General features: G+C 39.2%; 2 protein-coding genes across 2 annotated transcripts; both read left to right on the forward strand.

Annotated features, from left to right (window-relative positions):
* The first annotated feature begins 1,557 nt into the window (after positions 1 to 1,557).
* On the forward strand, positions 1,558 to 5,117 carry LOC125378655 (hyaluronoglucuronidase-like). Its single transcript, XM_048394558.1, has 4 exons — positions 1,558 to 1,728; positions 2,460 to 2,634; positions 3,437 to 3,487; positions 4,760 to 5,117. Exons 2-4 carry the CDS (start codon positions 2,468 to 2,470, stop codon positions 4,926 to 4,928), a joined length of 387 nt encoding a protein of 128 aa, XP_048250515.1. The 5' UTR covers positions 1,558 to 1,728; positions 2,460 to 2,467; the 3' UTR covers positions 4,929 to 5,117.
* A 1,139-nt stretch (positions 5,118 to 6,256) lies between these two features.
* On the forward strand, positions 6,257 to 8,310 carry LOC125378810 (hyaluronoglucuronidase-like). Its single transcript, XM_048394784.1, has 3 exons — positions 6,257 to 6,372; positions 7,035 to 7,178; positions 7,755 to 8,310. The coding sequence occupies exons 1-3, from the start codon at positions 6,359 to 6,361 to the stop codon at positions 7,915 to 7,917; spliced, it is 321 nt and encodes a 106-aa protein (XP_048250741.1). The 5' UTR covers positions 6,257 to 6,358; the 3' UTR covers positions 7,918 to 8,310.
* Positions 8,311 to 19,861: the final 11,551 nt, after the last annotated feature.

The following is a 19,861-nucleotide window of genomic DNA, read 5'->3' on the forward strand; positions in this document are numbered from 1 at the left end:
GAGTTCAGGACAACTTTGTTGGCGTCACCCTCGACTCCGGCATTATTCAAACTGGTTTGGAAAAGAGTGGTCTCAACTTGTCGTGAGTTTTCTTTTTTTCTCAAGTTAGCTGAATATGCGTCCTTAGTGGTCCACTTTCGCCTTGCAGAATTGTGTGTTCAATGTTTTTATTATCATTGATATGGCACAATGAAGGTCACAAAAACACCTGAGCTCATTCTATCATGGGTAGGTGCTTACTCCCTGCATCAAACTGGAGTTTCTCGAAATATTAACCTGAGAAGCTGTTCTACTCGTATCAGCGATAACAGTGGTGTAACACCCATTCACTCACTCACTCACTCACTCACTCACTCACTCACTCACTCAATCACTCAATCACTCAATCACTCACTCACTCAATCACTCAATCACTCACTCACTCACTCACTCACTCACTCACTCACTCACTCACCCACTCACTTAAGCTGATTCTGTGCCAACTGTTTGTGCAATTCAAGGTATGTTAATGACATTTCAACTAAAGTTCGAATGGCTTTCTCACATATCATTTTCACCTCTAATCGAGTCGTTTCTTAATCCATGCTATTTTCAATTAGATCACCCAAATTGCTTAATCTGGCTGGGGGCTTCCAACTGAACATCCTTAGAATCGGCGGAACTGCCGAAGATGACATTTCCTTTGACCCGAATAGCGTCACAGAAAACAACCAGGGGGATCTTTCAAGTATATATTTATTTATCTTTGAGATCAGGTTAAAATATTCGAAACTGGACAAAATATTTCAGTTGTTTGTTTATTTGTATGCACTCAACAGTATTCCAGTTATATGACGTCAGTCTCTAAATAATCGAGTGTGGACCTGGCAGTCCAGTGAGTAACATCATGAACATCGACCTTTGCAACTGCGATACGATGACATGCAATCAACCAAGTCAGTTAGCCTGAAACCTGATCCATGTGTCACCTCTTACAAGTAGTGGTTGTTGGGGACTTATATTATTCTTACCTGGGCCCATCAACCCGCAACCAAACTGGAAGAACACCTCTAACACATCAAGGAAGATTATTTCCTGTTAAGTATTGAATTCCGAGCTCAATAACAATTTGTTCAAAGTTATTGCTGGGTCCAGAAAATGTATTTTTATCCTGAATACAAGCAAGGAAGGCATTTCTTTATATTCATAGAAGGTATTGGAGATAAATGGATTTAATATCATGATGATTCTCAAAATTGCAAATGGTTCGCTTATTTCTTTTCTTCATTAATGTTTTGGGTTTTTTTTTATTTTTGTTCACCGCGGATCCACATGACAACCTTAATAAAAAACTTTATTCTTTGTTTCAAACGTGATGGCCATTCACATAGTTACATCTCTCTACAAAGTTCACCGAGAAAACGATATGTGATATTATCGAGTCTGGACCAGACAATCTAGTGACTGACATCACGAGGAAAGTGGCATTTAACGATCTACGCTTTTTAAATCCGATGACATGCATCAACCAAGTCAGCGAGCCAATTGCTCTCTTATGAACATATGTTTTTCCAGCTTCTGTTTGGGATGAAATCAACGCTTTCACATCCCTTGTTGGATGGGATCTGATATTTGGCCTGAATGTCCTTGAAAGACGAGATGGGCAGTGGGACCCTACCAACGCTGAGCTATTCCTAAATTACACATCCAAGAAAGGATATCAATTATATGGCCTAGAACTTGGCAACGGTAGGTGGGGCATAAGAGTGGGAAGGTTCACGAGTGAGGTTGGTTTAACGCCGTTTTAAACATTATTCCAGTTATATCACAGCGTGTTAGCTTAATATGGGAGGAAACCCCGAACTGATGCAGGTCTCAGACGTTTACCCGTTCAGTGAAACCCACGAGCACGGGTATGGTGCTGACAAACCCAGAAACATAATCAGGGCGAACTTGGATTCGAACCCACAATCATAGGTTTCTGGCGTGCCCAAGGGACGCAGCTCTGCACAGCGAATCGTGGCGCCTCAGACGACTGGGCCACCCATGCCCCCAGGTAAGGTTCAGGACGAAGAGAAGCACAAACGATACTGTAGATGTTACCGGAGAATGTCATGTAAACAGCATACATGTGTGGACCCTCTGCATGCCAAAAAAATGGTTAGGGGTTTGATTGTGATTAACGTGGTTTGATACCCGTTCATGGTGTCACCTTCCATGATATGACAGGAATAGTGCTGACGGACGTATGAAACCATCCCCACTCACTAGTTCATTCAGGACTATGAAATAGGATCTCAAAATCCTGCTCTCTAAATATGTTTCATATTTCTTTTTATTCCTGGCAGTCTATTTAAAATTTAACAGTGATATTCATGTTTCGTGGCTTTTCTGCGAGTTTGATGTGGGTAATGTGTAAGTTTTTATTCAAATGAGTTTGATATTGGATCTGTGGTATCTTATATTGGTCACTTTCCTAGAGCCTCGGATGTTCCCCAAAAAGTTTAACCAGTCAGTGACGGCCCAGCAACTTGGAAAGGATTTTGGAACACTAGACAAGGTGCTCAGAGATCGGCCACACTTCAACAACACTCGAATTCTAGGACCAGATGTTGCGGACATTTTATCAAACGATACCATCTCATATGTGGAAGAGTGAGTTTGTTTTCAAAGATTCAGTGTAAAATATCTTTATGTGGATGGACCTTAATTTAACATGGTGCATTTAAACAGCAAGCATACACTACTGCCCCATGCAACGATAACGTCTATTCGAAGGAGAGCGGGGGTGGCTGTTTCGGTCCACTGGTCGCAGCACGCCAAATTGACGGGAAGAAGATATTACTTGTTGTTACCCTGCCTGGTGATAGGCATTAAGGGGATCGAAAAAGAACTGGCCTGCTGGAAAAGTAATATTTCACCCGACCACATCTTATTCGAAATATGCAACACCACATGACCGTTTTGTGTATTGAAAATTTGTCTATCCTGTTTGGTGAAAAAGATTATAATCATTTTTGAAGGAATAGGAAAACTAAAATCTAACTATGTTGAGTGTATATTTTTTAGTATTTCTATAATTAACAATCATAATCCATATCTATTTATAATAGCAGTATTGGTTCCTTGAAGGAATATGGATCTTACAAATAACAATGACAATTGTATCTGTCGTCAACTTTCTCATTGAAAAATGGTGTGAGTTAGTGAGTGTTGTTTTACGCCAATTTTAGCAATATTCAAGCAATATCACGGCGGGGAACACCAGAAATGGGCTTCACACATTGTACCCGTGTCGGGAATCTAACCCGGGTCTTCGGCGTGACGAGCGAACGCTTTAACCACTAGGCTACCCGACTGCCCCTTGAAATATGGAAATGAACGCTCCTTATACATATGCTTCTTGGTATTTCTGTAAATATCTCACATCCGTTGTTTTTTTAATTTCGCATTTAAGGTTTTTAGCTGCAGGCGGAGCCAGTGCGCTGGATGGGGTAACGTTCCACCAGTGAGTATGAATACCATTAAAGTTGATGTTGTAATCAGCTCATCAAATGATCGTTTGATGTATCTAAATCCCCTTTGCAGTCAACTGCTTACCAGATTCGTGTTGGGATTGGGAAAAGAAAACGTAATATGTCATGCAAAATATGAAATACATTACGATATTGAAGGACAAAACACTCAGGTTATTCGCCACTAATGAATGCATACATACACAAGTCTATAGCACATGTTTCTTGTACATGTACAATTGACTCCTTAAAAGGAAACATACTCGTGTATGTGACACATGTTCCTTGTATTTGTCTGTATAAACGACTCCTTCAAAGGAAACCTACTCGTGTACGTGACACATGTTCCTTGTATATGTCTGTATAAACGACTCCTTAAAAGGAAACCTACTCGTGGAAGTGGCACATGTTCCTTGTATTTGTCTGTATAAACGACTCTTTAAAAGGAAACATACTCGTGTACGTGACACATGTTCCTTGTATTTGTCTGTATAAACGACTCCTTCAAAGGAAACATACTCGTGGAAGTGACACATGTTCCTTGTATTTGTCTGTATAAACGACTCCTTAAAAGGAAACATACTCGTGGAAGTGGCACATGTTCCTTGTATTTGTCTGTATAAACGACTCTTTAAAAGGAAACGTACTCGGGGAAGTGACACATCTCACTTGAATGTGTCTGTATAAACGACTCCTTCGTATGAAAATACCTACTTTATGCGAATATATTTTTAAACAATGAGGTGTATTGTACTGAAAGAAAACAAGGGTGTCGTCTGTTATTAAATGTCACGGTCATTGTGTAAAAACTTACTAAATCATGGGGGCACGGGTGGTCCAGTCGTCTAAGGCGCCGCGATTCGCTGTGCAGAGTTGCGTCCCTTGGGCACGCCAGAAACCTATGATCCCGGTTCGCCCCCATTATGTTTCTAGGTTTGTCTGCACCATACCCGTGCTCGTGAGTTTCACCGAAGTTGTAAAAGTCTGAGACCTGCATCACTTGGGGCTTTCCTCCCACATTAAGCTGACACGCCGTGAAACAACTGGAATACTGTTAAAAGCGGCGTTTAGCCCAACTCACTCACTCACCCACTACTAAATCATGATTTTAGTTTAAAGTCAATGAATGTAATATATACTCCCCCTTACGGTAGTACAAACGAGTGATTTATTCACAGTAAGTAAAGTAAACACCTTCTTCCTTCTGCTTGTTTGAGTTTCATACTTTCAGTGATACAAGCACACTGACATTTTATTATCTCAAGGTATTTTGGAAATGGGGACAATGCAACCAAAGAGATGTTTACAGACCCAACCTTCATGGATACACTGAATGCTTCATTTGCGTCTGCACACAAGGCTACAGGAGCGTTGGCGTCCAACAAACCTCTTCTCCTGGGCGAAACAGGTTCCTTTTATCATGGCGGAACATGACGGACACCTTTCTGGGGGGATTTTTGTGGGTATTTCAGACAATAGTCACGAACAGCTTCACAGTTGGGTGACCCGTGAAGATCCGGGGTAGAATAGGTCTTCAGCAACCCATGCTTGCCGTAAAAGGCGACTAACGGGATCGGGTGGTCAGACTCGCTGACTTGGTTGATCACTGGATTGTCTGGCCCAGACTCGATTATTTACAGACCGCCGTCATATAGCTGGAACATTGCTGAGTGAGGCGTTAAACAACAACCCAACCAACCAACCAACAAACCAAGCAACCAACCAACCAATCAACCAACAACAGTTTGGTACTGTTTGACCCTGTCCATCATTATCCAAATGTATAGAAGGATATGCATTTTCATTTGCTGTGATATCTAGCCATGCTTCACGTACAGAATATCTGTACCTTCTTGCTGAAGACGATTCCACTCCATGAGTCTCAAGCGCATATCATAAAGGTGATTGAGATCTATGTGTTAATGTTCACCTATAGAGGGATGGACAAGCTCGGCATGGCCGCCCAATGAGGCATTCAGAATGTGTTCAGGCAGGACTTGTATGGACTTGGGTCAGCCAATCGCCTGTTGGAGTCATTCACATACGACCCCCTACCGCTGTGTATACATTACATGTGCTTCAATTACGACGGGCTTTTTTTCTAGAGATAGGATCTTTGGGTTATTTACACACACACACTCACACACACACACACACACACACACACACACACACACACACACACACACACACACACACACACACACACACACACACACACACACACACACCTTCAGATATGAAATAGTTAGTCCCTAGATGTTTCATAGATAATGCAATATACCTGTTCTCAAATATAGGCACCGACGGTGTAGTTGTCTAAAAGCAGTGCAGTTCGCTGTGCCAGAGTTGTGCGAGCATCCCAGATACCCGTGCTCATGCTAGTCGGGATTGGTGGGATAGCCTAATGGTTAAAGCGTTCTCTCGTCACGCCGAAGGCTCTGGTTCGACTCCCTACGTGGGGACGTTTGTGTCCATCCCATTTCGGTGTCCAACGCGTAAAATTTCTGGAATGTTGCTTAAAGCTGCGTAAAAATCTTACTCACGTACTCACTCGTGTGTTTCACTAAGACATGCATTCACCTGACATAAAATACAGTTCAAAGCTGTGTAAATCACAACACACTCACTTGACAGCATCTTATCGCATCTCAGTTTCGTGGTTCGATGCTCTTGATGCTGATCTCTGGATTGTCAGGTGCAAACTCGATTTATCAACAAGCAAAAAATGATCATTGTATAACACCTAATTTCCTTTTTGGTAGGACTACTGGTTAACCTTTCTCTTCAAGAAGCTTGTGGGCAACGCCGTGTTCAAGCCTCGAGTCGTGGGCCCGCCCACCGTAAGAGCGTACTGCCACTGCATGAGGTCCATAAAGTAATTATGATGAATCTTTTTGTTATCACAAGTGTTCTGCACAGGAATAACGAACATCATTTGGGAAGGTTCTTGTTTGAAATCCAAAACATTGCTAGTATTTAAATTAATGAATATCATCTGGTTACATTACCAATGATTGTACTATTGGATGTTAGAAGCAGTGACAGGGCACACTCCACGTGTTCATCTCAGGTTTGTTTGAGTGTCAACGATTGAAAATCAGTAGAACAATAGTCTCGTGGGAGAAAGACAAGCAATAATAGAACAATAAGAAAATGGTGTTTTACCTTTCAGTTCATATTACTATCCACGTGGGAGAAAGACAAGCAATAATAGAACAATAATAAAATGGTGTTTTACCTTTCAGTCCATATTACTATCCACGTGGGAGAAAGACAAGCAATAAATGAACAATAATAAAATGGTGTTTTACCTTTCAGTCCATATTACTATCCACGTGGGAGAAAGACAAGCAATAATAGAACAATAATAAAATGGTGTTTTACCTTTCAGTCCATATTACTATCCACGTGGGAGAAAGACAAGCAATAATAGAACAATAATAAAATGGTGTTTTACCTTTCAGTCCATATTACTATCCACGTGGGAGAAAGACAAGCAATAATAGAACAATAATAAAATGTTGTGTTACATTTCAGTCCATATTACTATCCACGTGGGAGTCTGACTGTGTTTGCAATGAACCTGGACATTGTTGCAGTGAACTTGACTTTCCCAGAATACAAAGGCGGATATATGGACTACTTCCTGTTGTCACCGGAAGGAGGTTGTGTTCAGTCGAGGTATGACATCCTAACAAATAATTTGTTTTATCTGTTGGCATCCGTGTTCGTTTAATGCACAAGAGCAGCTAATTTTCTGAGGGGATGAAGATAAAGACAAACACATAGTAAAAAACAGCTTTGTTCCTAGTTTCGGCAGTTTTCGCTTATTTTAACTATTGGTTTGTTCTTTGGTCATGCTAGACGTACACACATACAACTGGAAGGGGAAAAGGCTCCGATAAATTCATACTAATATTTTAGTATTTTCGTACATCTAGGGTTCGCCATTCCCAGTGGGTGAAAAAGATCCTTAACGTACCTCCCTATTTATCACTGGATTGTCTTGTCCAGACTCGATTATTTACAGACCGCCGTCATATAGCTGGAATATTGCTGAGTGAGGCGTTAAACAACAAACCAACCAGCACACCTAAACATAGCCCATTAAGTAATTTCTTAGAAATATACAGACCTTGTGTTACACGTGGAATGGCATTACTAAAGAGAACCCACATCATGTAATGACACAAAATCTCTCTATCCCCGAGAACATGTACTGAAAGGCTACTGAGACATATCTTTTGTCTCTTGCAGAACTGTGATCCTCAACGGCCACCAGCCTATCCATCTGGTTGAAAACGAGATACCCTTTCTGGTTCCTGGTGGTGTCAGCGCAAACACCATCACCCTCCCCTCGCTCACATACGGATTCTTTGTACTTTACGCTGACGCCCGTGTTTGTAAACCTGGCAACTAGACAATCAATGTGAAGGGTTGCTTAACGTCACAATACATTGTCTTGTTTCCATCCGATATTTATATGTCATTGACGAATGACTTCCGGCAGATTGTTCATTGTGTTGAAATGTTCCGACCAAGGATGTTGCTTATTCCTTTGCAAATTGTTAAGAGGTGGTCTACGGAGATCAAGGGAGAAGGAGAGAGCCTCAAGGATGGTCGAAAAGCAGGATGACTTTCCACTACCATCACTATGGAAAGTGTTCATAAAATATATATGATATTATTGTGGATGATCGACTTCTCACAACACGTCATATACCAAATATAGTAGAGACATATGCAGTAAACTACGTTTATAGCGAACACGCTTATAACGAACTGACCGATATTACGAACTTATTTTGTGGTCCAGGCCAACTACTGTTTATATGTTGTATATATGCTTATAAAACGAACTGCGATTATAACGAGCTGAAATAAGTGGTCCCTTTTTGTTCGCAATAACAGTAGTTTACCATAGATAAATATCACGGGAGACGTGAGAACTCTCTGAAGAATGAACTGATCATGACAAAGGTTTATCTGCACGAGGCTTCCTGATACAAAACTCTCCAGCGATTTGCAGCCATGGATAAGTCTTGAACCCACTTTCAGCAGCTTATCTGTTCAGGCAACTGCGTAAGAATATCAAGGTTTAACGTCGTTAGAGCATCGTCCATATTCTCCAGAGTTGGCAGCATCAGACTTCCGCCTCTCCCCAAACCTGAAAAATATTGTATGGTAAGCATAATGCTAGCCTGTACGGATATCATGACGTCCTACATTGATGTCACACGCTTGTCACATTACAATTGACACTCTTTATAATTCCAGTAACCAGACATATAGTATAATTGTGGTTGCAAGACTGATTTTATTGTGAGACACACATATTTCACCAGGTGTCAGATAGTCTCAGTTTATCAACTCTAACGAAAATGATAAGACACTGGGGACATGTTTTGACCCAAATCCGGACAGATGTTATCTTGTGTAATATTTCTTACAAACACGAGTGCCAATGTCGTGTCAAATGACAGGAGTTATATTTACCTCAAGGACAGTCGTTTTACTAAACGTTTTACAAAACGATTAATGAAAGACTGATTCTAACATACATGCATGAATTTATCTGAGAACACATTGTCAGTTTAGTGCATGAGCTCCAAACACACATGAGTGACAAATAGATTGATATCACGGGAGACTTGAGAACTCTCTGAAGAATGAACTGATAATGACAAAGGCCTATCTGCACGAGGCTTCCTGATCCGAAACTCTCCAGCGATTTGCAGCCATGGATAAGTCTTGAACCAACTATCAGAGAGTAAACAACAGTCAAAGCTGTTGAATTACCTAACGTCTTCTCCTCCGAAGTCTGTTCCATCCTCTGGCAAGGTGATAGCTTCGGTTTACTGGGATTGCAATGGAATTCTTCTAGTGGACTAGCCTCCAGAATGTCAGACCATTAGCAGTTAATCTGCTCAGGCAACTGCATAAGAATATCAAGGCTTAACGTCGTTGAAGTTAATAGAGCATCGTCCGTATTCTCCAGAGTTGGCAGCATCAGACTTCCGCCTCTTCCCAAAAATGTATAGTAAGCATTATGCACAGGATGATGACGTCATTTGTGCGATGGAGTATTCACACCGCCTGCAGGAAACCCTCCACCAGTGGGTCCCTGGCACTCACGCTTGTGTGTCCCTCAAAGGGGATGATGTTGAAAAATCATTTGCAACGTACGAGTACTTCGTCAAAGCAGCCTATCATACAATGACGATAGACTATGGACTAAGGACTCAGCCGCCTATCGTAGTATGATCACGATCGCCGTCTTACATACAGAAGTGTCGATGGTATGTGTTACCATAAGTGGAAATCACAACTTCCAGTTGACAAAAGACAGACCTACATGTTTCTCTGCTACGCTGGAATGGTGCATTGACATAAAACAATCAAATCCTCAGTCGCCTTGCAGAAGAAGCAAGGGTTTCTAGAGACCAATTCGAACCCGGAATCACAACGAGATACATTCAGTGTGGATTGCAAACAATATAACATAAGATATGTACCATGCCGAACATACCAGGGAATTGCATGCAAGACATCACACGTATATTATATCAGACCTCCTTAAAATATCTACGTGAATTGCATACAATACAATAACACACCTATCATATTGATGTAACCCTTGCCACCACACCTGAAGAAGAAACAATATATCTTTTGTTAATATCAGAGATATTCAATACCTTTTATAAACGACCATGACAATCATTTCACATGTGTGTGTCCCTTTATTTGGTCGAAGGTGGAAATAAAGTATAAAAGGCATAAATATTTTGAAAACCTGTTGAATTGTGATTCCAGCAATGATTACTTTCATGAGTGAGTGAGTGGGTATGGTTTTACGCCGCTTTTAGCTATATTCGAGCAATATCACACCAGAAATGGGCTTCATGCATTGTACCCATGTCGGGAATCGAACCCGGGTTTTCGACAGGGATTTGGTTGTACATTTGCTGGAATCAGCAATACATATATCTTTGTTCAGATTTTCCCCTCTTGTTTGGATGATTAATGTGTATTTTAACGTCGCGATATTTATATATTCCTGACATATAAATTGGTACATGTAACACCTCAGCCTCGGAAGGATATACTTATGAGAATATCACTTTCTTTCTTTCTCATTCCCTTTTGTATAGAACTGCGGGCTGACAAAAATGTCACACCATGGATCGCCTTTGGGGTGACCACCGCTATCCTGCTTTCTGTCATCATAATCCTTGTCATATATTTGTGAGTATTATACCCTGCTTAGATAATATTATTCTCAATATATAATTATAAAATTAAATTCCATGTATCGAGTGAAACATGATATTGCACGAGACACATGGCCTTTCCTATTTATAACATATCTCTTGTGTAATTGTCAACCGAAAAATTACATTTTTTAATTACAAATATAAAACGTGAAAATCTCAATCCCCCTTGTAATTGCAAAATATTAAAAATATAAACAATCTCGATTTACGAGTTAAATGAGATATTTACAGTTTATATAGAAACATTTTCATGAAAAAAACGAACGGTAAGAGCAGACTCCATAACTTACTTATTGTCATTATTTTGCCTTGTCGAAATAAAACTAGCGTAAACAGAATGTAAAATAGCTTGTTTTCTGGCATAAGACACAAACGATCTGGGGGAGATCACACTTGTAGGCAAATATGTAATGTTAACTGCAGTCGAATATCATGTGTTATGACCTTTTCCCAACTTCATAAAACCCACTTTATCAAGCTGAAGCATACATGTATGATAAACCTTCTATTCTAAATTGCTTCTTACGATGTGAAATATCGTATGGTTTATGTAATAAATAAATAACTAGAACACTAGAACGCATTTCAGAATCTCGTTTGAGCAAATATGATTCTTTCATGTCGGCCATGTCCCTTTTGTCCTTCACTTCTGTTGTATCTGAACTTTCAGCCAGCAAAGACATTGAGATCACGAGGAGAAAGCCATGCACTGAATTTGACGGTTCGAGGTAAAGACGGCACAGGGCATAGAGAAGACACTCCCTACGATGAAGTAGCATGTGGATATACAAGTGATAACCCGAATGCATTGGCGAATAATTATTATGAGAATGTAGATATCAGAAAACAAGAGACGTATGAATCGTTGACTACTCAAATAAATAATCACGACAAGCATTTGTACGACACTGTGCAGGCACACTTGTGAAGAGAAATACAAACATACAAACACGTGCTTCAATAACAATGCATATATACTGCGTATTTGATTAAAGGCACTAATTACTGGAACTGGAACCATATTCTCTACGTCATTTAACATGTTTGACTAACATGTTTGTCTGTACACCAGTCCACCCCTTTTTAATCACATGTAGTGTGTTGCTTTCAAAGGTAATGAAATGTATAGCAGATGTAACTGCGATTATTCATTTAAGTTGATACGTGTTGCTAATATTGTAGAGATATGACATTCTGTAATTGTTTTAAGCAAACTATTTCTTTGGGGCTTAACAGAATATACAATTATAATGTAAAGAAGAGGTGAAACATTTCACACATGTTTAACTCGTTAATTCTTGTCGTCATTAATGGAGTAACTAATTTGCATTTCAGCAAAGCATAAAGACTGGTGACGCTGTAGATGTCTGAAGTCTTTGCCACTGATTTCTTTGATTCGAATGTTAACATATATTATTACCAGTCAATGGAAAGGTTTTCACCAAAATATTAAACCAGAGACTCCAAAATTGGTCTCATGAAAATAGTGTGATTTACATAAATCAAGCTTGATTCAGGAAAGGTTATTCGACATGTTTCTCTTGATGGGATGATACCTCTTTAAATCAACAGGTGGGAGAATTATGTTTTCTCCATAGACTTCTCAAAAGCCTTTGACTGCGTAAATCACACTTTACATTGCCATCGACTTATTAGCTGTTGAATACATGAAAATATTATAACTGATGTAAGAAATATGTATTCAAAACTACAGACTTGTGTACGGACAGATCAAGGTTTCACAGACTTTTGTCAGTGCTGGGTTGGTACTCGCCAAGGATGTATGGTAAGCCCACTGTTATTTCGCAGGCAAACTGTGTTAGCAACTTCTGTGAAAAAATGGGTATGAACCTAGATATACAAAATCTAAGATTTTTGTATTCCGAAATGGCGGATATCTGTGTATGTATGAAAAATGGTATTACAGGGCCTCTCAGATCGAAACCGTCCCCTTATTGATCTTGGTCTTTATTTTACACATAACCTAGTTTAGACGAGATCGAAACAGATGTTGGCAAAGCAGGTGGAGTAAGTATATATATGCACTCAATGTGTTGTGACTTACCAATTACGACTGCACTCAAGATTTGCGATAGCATGGTTCTGCCCATCCTTACATACGGCTCCGAACTTTTGGGATACAAAGTTGTGGATCAAATTGAGAAAGTTCAGACTTAGTATGTGAGTGCTTGTAATGATGCTGTTCTTGGAGAAAGTAGTCGACCTTTATTATTTCTCACCTATGTGACATAGTGTGTAAAATATCGGGCTTACCTAGTCATTATGAATAATGGCCGATTACCGAAGCAAACGTATCTGATGCTGTATTGATACAATATAACATATCTTATTCCAGTTTGGCTTTGGCTACGCCTGGATGATGCCATATGTTGGAAATGTATATCTTTTTATATATCAGTTTAAACAACGTGTATCCGATTATAACATGCCAATGCAAACCTTGGCATTCATCAATATCAATAACATATAAATCCATTGGAAAATGAATACCGCTTTGCACTGGTATGTCCCGCTTTTAATGATTTGAGAAATCGGTACATTGATCCTAAATACTTTGTATCCGTCACTGGAATCCTTTGTTCGCCTGATGCCTTCTGATCATAAACCTACTATTGTACAGTTATTGAATGCAATGAAATTGTATAAATCACTTTATCAGTAATTGTATTCCTGTAATGTTTGGTTCTATGGGCCTGTGGCCTCTTACTTGAATTAAAACTTTAAGTTGTTACTTACTTATATATATTATTCTGTATATATAGTGAATAAAAAGACCCCAAGGGATCATAAATCTTGTTTGGGTATTTTTATGAAATATAAAAAAGAAAATGCCCGAAATATTCATGATCCCTTACCTTTTTTGTTCAGTATATTGAATGTGATCCTTGTTGTTATTTAATATATCTGTAAGTTTACTCCGACCGGAAGTGAAACATACCGCCTAGCAATATATCCCGTTGACCGGATCCCTTAGCCTGCCTTTGAGCGCATCAGAACATCTTTAAAAAAAAACAAAAACATGCAAAGCTACTCACCTGTGGACATCATTATCCTGAAAATAAATGGTTACAATAGTGGTTGTAAATATCGCTTACACAAGCAGTTCCTCAGAAGGCAGCGAAAGGGTTGCTCCTCCCTGACAATCAATCAGTTTATTCGGTAATAAGGCATCAGGCCCACGTACAGATATATACAATTTAGTTTCACATCAAGTATTGACACAATTCCAATATTCTGTCTTTAAGGAATCAAGTGCTGCATGAAATAATATTTACAGGTTAGAAGAACGAAGACAGATAGCATCTTTAACATAATGGGCTAAGTTCTCAAGACAGTTTACATCGGAAGAGTTTAACATTCTAACTATTATGTCTTTCCGATTATTACCAGTAATAAAGTCTAAATATGGGAAATATTTTGTGCAAATATCTTCATAAATAGGGCAAACAAGAATGAAATGAATTTCATTTTCAACTGCCCTTTACTTGCAGAATCGACAAAACCGGTGCCATCCCTCCTTCCTGTGTTATGCATAATTCCCAGTTCTCCAATACGTAAAAGGTAAAAATATACATTTAATAGATACCTCCCTATGGTAAATATCATGATCAACGTTGTGGGGTACTATGACATTCTATCCACCAAGTCAGAAAACCTGAACAGCCGATTCAATGTAGTTGCCTCTCAAATTGAATCAAACAAAAGACTGTGCGGGGTCGCTTCTAATCTTCACATTATGATCAACTTGGATAGATGTGTAGAAAACGGTTATATCCCATTAGTTAGACGTCCCATTAGTTAGACGTCCCAATTGTTAGACATTTCTATTTAGGCAAAGAGGGAATATACCTACAGGTGTAATGGATCAGTCCTAATTAGATTAAAGTACTGAGTAGGGATAGGGGACTCACAGTTTAGGGAGTATAAATGTTATAATTTCGTTTAATTAACCTAAATTACCTTACTCTCAGCACAGGTTCAATAGGCATGAGATTAACTGTGTAAACTATGGAGTAGCTTAATTGTCTTACTGTATGATCAGTTGAAGGAGTTGAGTTTAGATTACGTACTCATCAAACAAATAAAAATGATCTTGGGGTACGTATCATTATCAGTATCGATATGGATGGTTTAAGGAAAGTAGAGTACATCATCTCTCGGCGTGGAAGTGAGCAGTTGATGTTAGATGGATATATTTACAACAGAAACCGCGAGAGGCAAACCTGCTCACATTCGAGATGTGTCGTCAAGACGTGCAATGGGAAATGTACGACTGTCGGTGACTTTCTTTGCAATCAGTCGGAACATAACCATCCGCCTGAAGATGAAACCAGAGTGAACTTTGTCAGCAATCTTCGTAAAAGAGCGCGAGAAGAAACCACACAGATGCAGGCATTGCACGAGGAAAGTGTAGTCTATTCTCTCTTGAAACCACAATTTGAATTAGAAAATTATCTGACGTCCCTACCCCTAAATAAAGCTATCCCTCTACTTTTATTTCGTACTTCATGCCACCACTTACCAATTGAAAAAGGAAGATGGAATGGGATACCTATTTGTGAAAGAAAATGTAAACTGCGTTTTATTGATGATATTGGAGATGAATTTCACTATATTTTTAAATGTCCATATTTTACTAAAGAAAGAATTTTGTATATCCCACCTACATATTCTAAAAGACCTAATATGATTAAATTTCAAAGACTTTTCACTTGTAAAGAGATATCTGTATTAAAAAACCTCAGTAAATTCTGTAAATATGTAATGCAAATTGTAAAATCTTCCGGCTAACCACAATCCGCAATTATAACGTGTATTTTGCTGTCAGTTTGTACCTCCTATGCCGAGGATCTCGGGCTGAGCGTAATAAAGTTCTGTTCTGTTCTAGAGGAGCAAGTCACTCAAGTAGATGAAGCCAGCATCCCAGCGATGCCATCATTTCACCAAACTGTATATAATTTATCAAATGTAAAGTGTCATTAAATGTTAAGTATAATATTAAAGTATCTATTTAAAGCTGCTTTGCTTTGTTTGTCAGATCTTATCTAGACTATTCCATTTTAAAGTCTGAGGTAACAAGCATAAGGGTTAGTGTGCACTCAACCGTTTAAAGTGTTGTTATAAGCTGTCTAACTATTGGGACGTCTAACTAATGGGAGGACACCTAGAAAACGCAACAGCTTATTGACAAAAATGGGGACAATAGGGGTAAAACTCCGACGAACAGGCAGATGTTTTCAGCCTACAACTGTCCTGTTGCTAAAGGTATTTGTTCACCCAATAATTGCTGACAACTATCGATGCGACCGTGTGCTATCCTTTTGAGAAAGGATGAAGGTAACCCACTATGCATTTACCAAGGGCAAGTCATACCATAAAATGATTTTTAATCCGTCTACCCAGGTTGACTTTTGTGACTGCAAGGGAATGTGCACATTAATAGTTCAGTATGTCGAGTTTGTTTGGCAATGACTCCACTACATGAAGAGTTCTATCTACTTCACCTCACATTAAATACAATTGTTTGTAATATCGATCATCAAGAATGCGAATAATATGACCAATGAAAACGGAATACAACCGTTCTGCTCCACATGTCAGGAACTTAGGCTACTGGACCACCACGTGACCCCAGAGTATCTAGATTAAAAAGGTGACGTGAAATGCGGTTGATGAACGCGTCCAAGTTTATTGCCCTTACAAAGCAACGTGCATTGGTGTGTGGCTGCTTGCTTCCGGATTTAAGCCAGTTTGACAGTCCGAGTTCACTGAGATGACATGCCTCAGTTTAACATGGATATTCCACTCAGATATTATACCGATCACTCCTTAGTGTTTTTTTCCGTAATGCCGAGCACCAGGCAGGGTAACAGTTGTTGGTGAAGTAAAGTTGACGGAGTTGATAACTTGTGTAAAGATATGCTTTGATCTTCAGTTCATGTCAATTGTGCAGTGTTTGTGTTATCTGAATTGTCGACCTTATCACAAACTTCTGTTAGCCGGGGACGTCTCTGGGCTGTAATATCTTGTCAACTTCACAAATAGGAAGTAGTTTACAACAGACGCCTACTGATTCTTACATGCAGTTGTGTGTGGTCATGTAAGCAACTAGCACCTCTCATAGGATGTACATTGCCTCCAAAATAAGTCTGGGATCAAAACTATGTTTTCTCCTGCTATTCCTGTCGGCCTGTGAGATAGGGTGTTTCACGCATGCTATCTCCACGTCCTAGTTCAAAGTTGTAAACCTAGCAACATGATACGTGATCTTTCTCGATATCAACATTTCTCGCCGACTGCTGGTACCCAATCACAACACAAAACACCTACTGTCACTTTGCTGGTTCAATATAATCACATACTATGTAGCATAAATTGCAAATATTGTCACGGAAGAAAACTAATGATTTGAGAGCTGCATTGACAATGTGGTTTGATAACGAGTCAGTCAAATATGTCCTTATCAAACGAGTCAAATGTTGGATGCACATAAGACTTCCTATTCGTGTTGTATTTAAGACTGCTGTTCTAAACAACAAACACTGACTCACTTACGTGGTATATTCCTGTTTATTAGCAAGGGTTGTCAGGGCAAAAGTATTCCATGTGGATTCTGGGTCAGAATACATCCCAAGTACACCATGTCTTGCCAGATTGCTCATGGTAACAGTCACTGGTTTCCCTAGTTTAGATTCGATTATGTACAGACCGCCTTAGCCGAATGTCGTTGAACAACATTCCATCAGTCACTCTGAAAGTTTCCAGTAGTTTCCAGGCTTAACTTTCAAATCAGTAAACATTCAAAGTAACAAAATATATTCTTTCACCTTCTTATACAATTACTATGCATCCGACAACTAATTTTGAAAAGAATTATCAGATCCTTTAGCATTGCTGGAATAAGCATTATCGTGCTTGTATACATTTTCATTTTTCAATATATAATACTCGATTTTGATTGGTCAGTCAGAGGTTATCAAATCACAATAAACCAACTCAAAGAGCGGAAGCTAATATTTATAGAACAGTACTTCTTTTCAGTCATTGTCGGCAGTCATTGTAGTGAGTGAGTGAGTGAGTTGGGTTTTTACGCAGCTTTTTAACAGTATTCCAGTTATATCACGGCGTGTCAGCTTAATGTGGGAGGAAAGTCCGAGTGAGTGAGTGAGTGAGTGAGTATGGTTTTACGCCGTTTTTAGCAATATTCCAGCAATATCACGGCGGGGGACACCAGAAATGGGCTTCACACATTGTACCCATGTCGGGAATCGAACCCGGGTCTTCGGCGTGACGAGCGAACGCTTTAACCACTAGGCTACCCGACCGCCCCCTGGGGAGGAAAGTCCGAAGTGACGCAGGTGTTTGTGTGTGCTATCTAAGTTATCGACTTATCACAAACTGGGGACGTCATTTGTCTGTAATATCTTGTCAACTTCACAATGTGGGGGTGGTGGTGGTGGTGGGGGTGGGAGGTGTAGGAGGTGGGATGGTGGTGAGTGTGTGTGTGTTGCTACTTGTGTTAGCTGGAGGAATGCCGGATTTATAGTGTTAGCCCGCTGACACAATACTCACTCCAAAGTAGGGGGATAGGAAGGAGACAGATTACATTCGATAGTAGGGTCTTTAGTTGAGCCATGGTGTACATTTGTGCTGATACATTCTGAACTTAATAGTTTCTGCTTTATCAGAGTTGACCCATCCATACTGTTCTTAACGCGAAACTAGTTTATGCATTTGTTATATATACTTAACAAATGACATGCACATACATGTACACTGCTCATCATTTGCTTCATGCTATTTACTCGGGGTGACTAGCCAGGGTATTTCTGATTGATCAATGCTGTAGCGATGCCATTGCAGAGACACTGCGAACCCCTGTAAAACATGCTTTAGAATGTTGACATGCAAGACATTTATAGCTCTACAGGTATTCAGGAATGTATTTAAATCTCACATGGAATACACATTTGTTATTTTCTATTTAAACACGTTTAGTGTACAAACACATGAAATGAGACATCGTCTCACAGTCTAAACACCGCAAACAAAAATATATCCACAATCTAAACATGTTTACAACAAATTTAATACCATTTACTATTACGTTAAATATATACAGAATGTATTATGAATTTTGGTATAGGTTTTGGGTCAGATCAATACAATTACATCTATGCTTCACAATCCCAAGTTCTGAGATGGTCATTTATATATATATCAAATATGATTAACAAACATTATGCATGCATAATAATTACATCACAGTTGAGTCCACCTCCCAACTTTATAATATTCAGAGTTAACATATTTGTAGATCTGTATAATAGTTTACTGAGAGGGAATAGCTGAGGATTCGATCTTGAGTTGTTAAACATGGTGAAGTAGCACTCATTGTGAAAGCCGATTACTTACCCCCCTTTCCGGAAGTGACATTATACGTGTACAACTGATTTTTTAAACAAAGGCGGTTAACTGAAAAATGAATTAGAAAAGTATAGGTGAAGAGGTTTTTCTTTTATAAAAACGGAATTGTTTTTCTTACAACCATCAGCCACACACACAGTGTAATGCAAGTCTTAGACCTTCACTAATTAATGAAATCCACGAGCATAGGTATGTTGCTGATTTTAGGACCATCATTTAGTTCAGATTGTTTACATTATAATATTCGTACACAATACTGGCCTACCTGGTACAATGTAATACGAAAATGGCATGACCAATGTCATATCAATTAATTATTTCGGAATACGTTTGCTCATCTGTTGTCTGTTAGACGATGGTTAGGCGCCGATTTGTTATAGATAGATCACGGGCCTAGATGCCCAGATATATTTCGATTCTGCTATATCCTGTATTGTCCTAGAATTAATTTGATTAAATGTTATTATTATTTCATCGCCACAAACAAGGCTGCACAAGCGATATAACTTAAGTTACTTATTGTCGGTATAACATCCATTTTGTTGATCAAATGGAAGGCAAATCAATTTTTGAGTGGCACTGTGTTTCTAGAATGTGACTATACTTTGGATTACTGTGGCCAGTGACGGAAATTGTTAC

The sequence above is a fragment of the Haliotis rufescens genome, unplaced genomic scaffold (genome assembly GCF_023055435.1).
Source record: "Haliotis rufescens isolate VD_foot unplaced genomic scaffold, xgHalRufe1.0.p SCAF_13, whole genome shotgun sequence".
Classification (NCBI taxonomy): domain Eukaryota; kingdom Metazoa; phylum Mollusca; class Gastropoda; order Lepetellida; family Haliotidae; genus Haliotis; species Haliotis rufescens.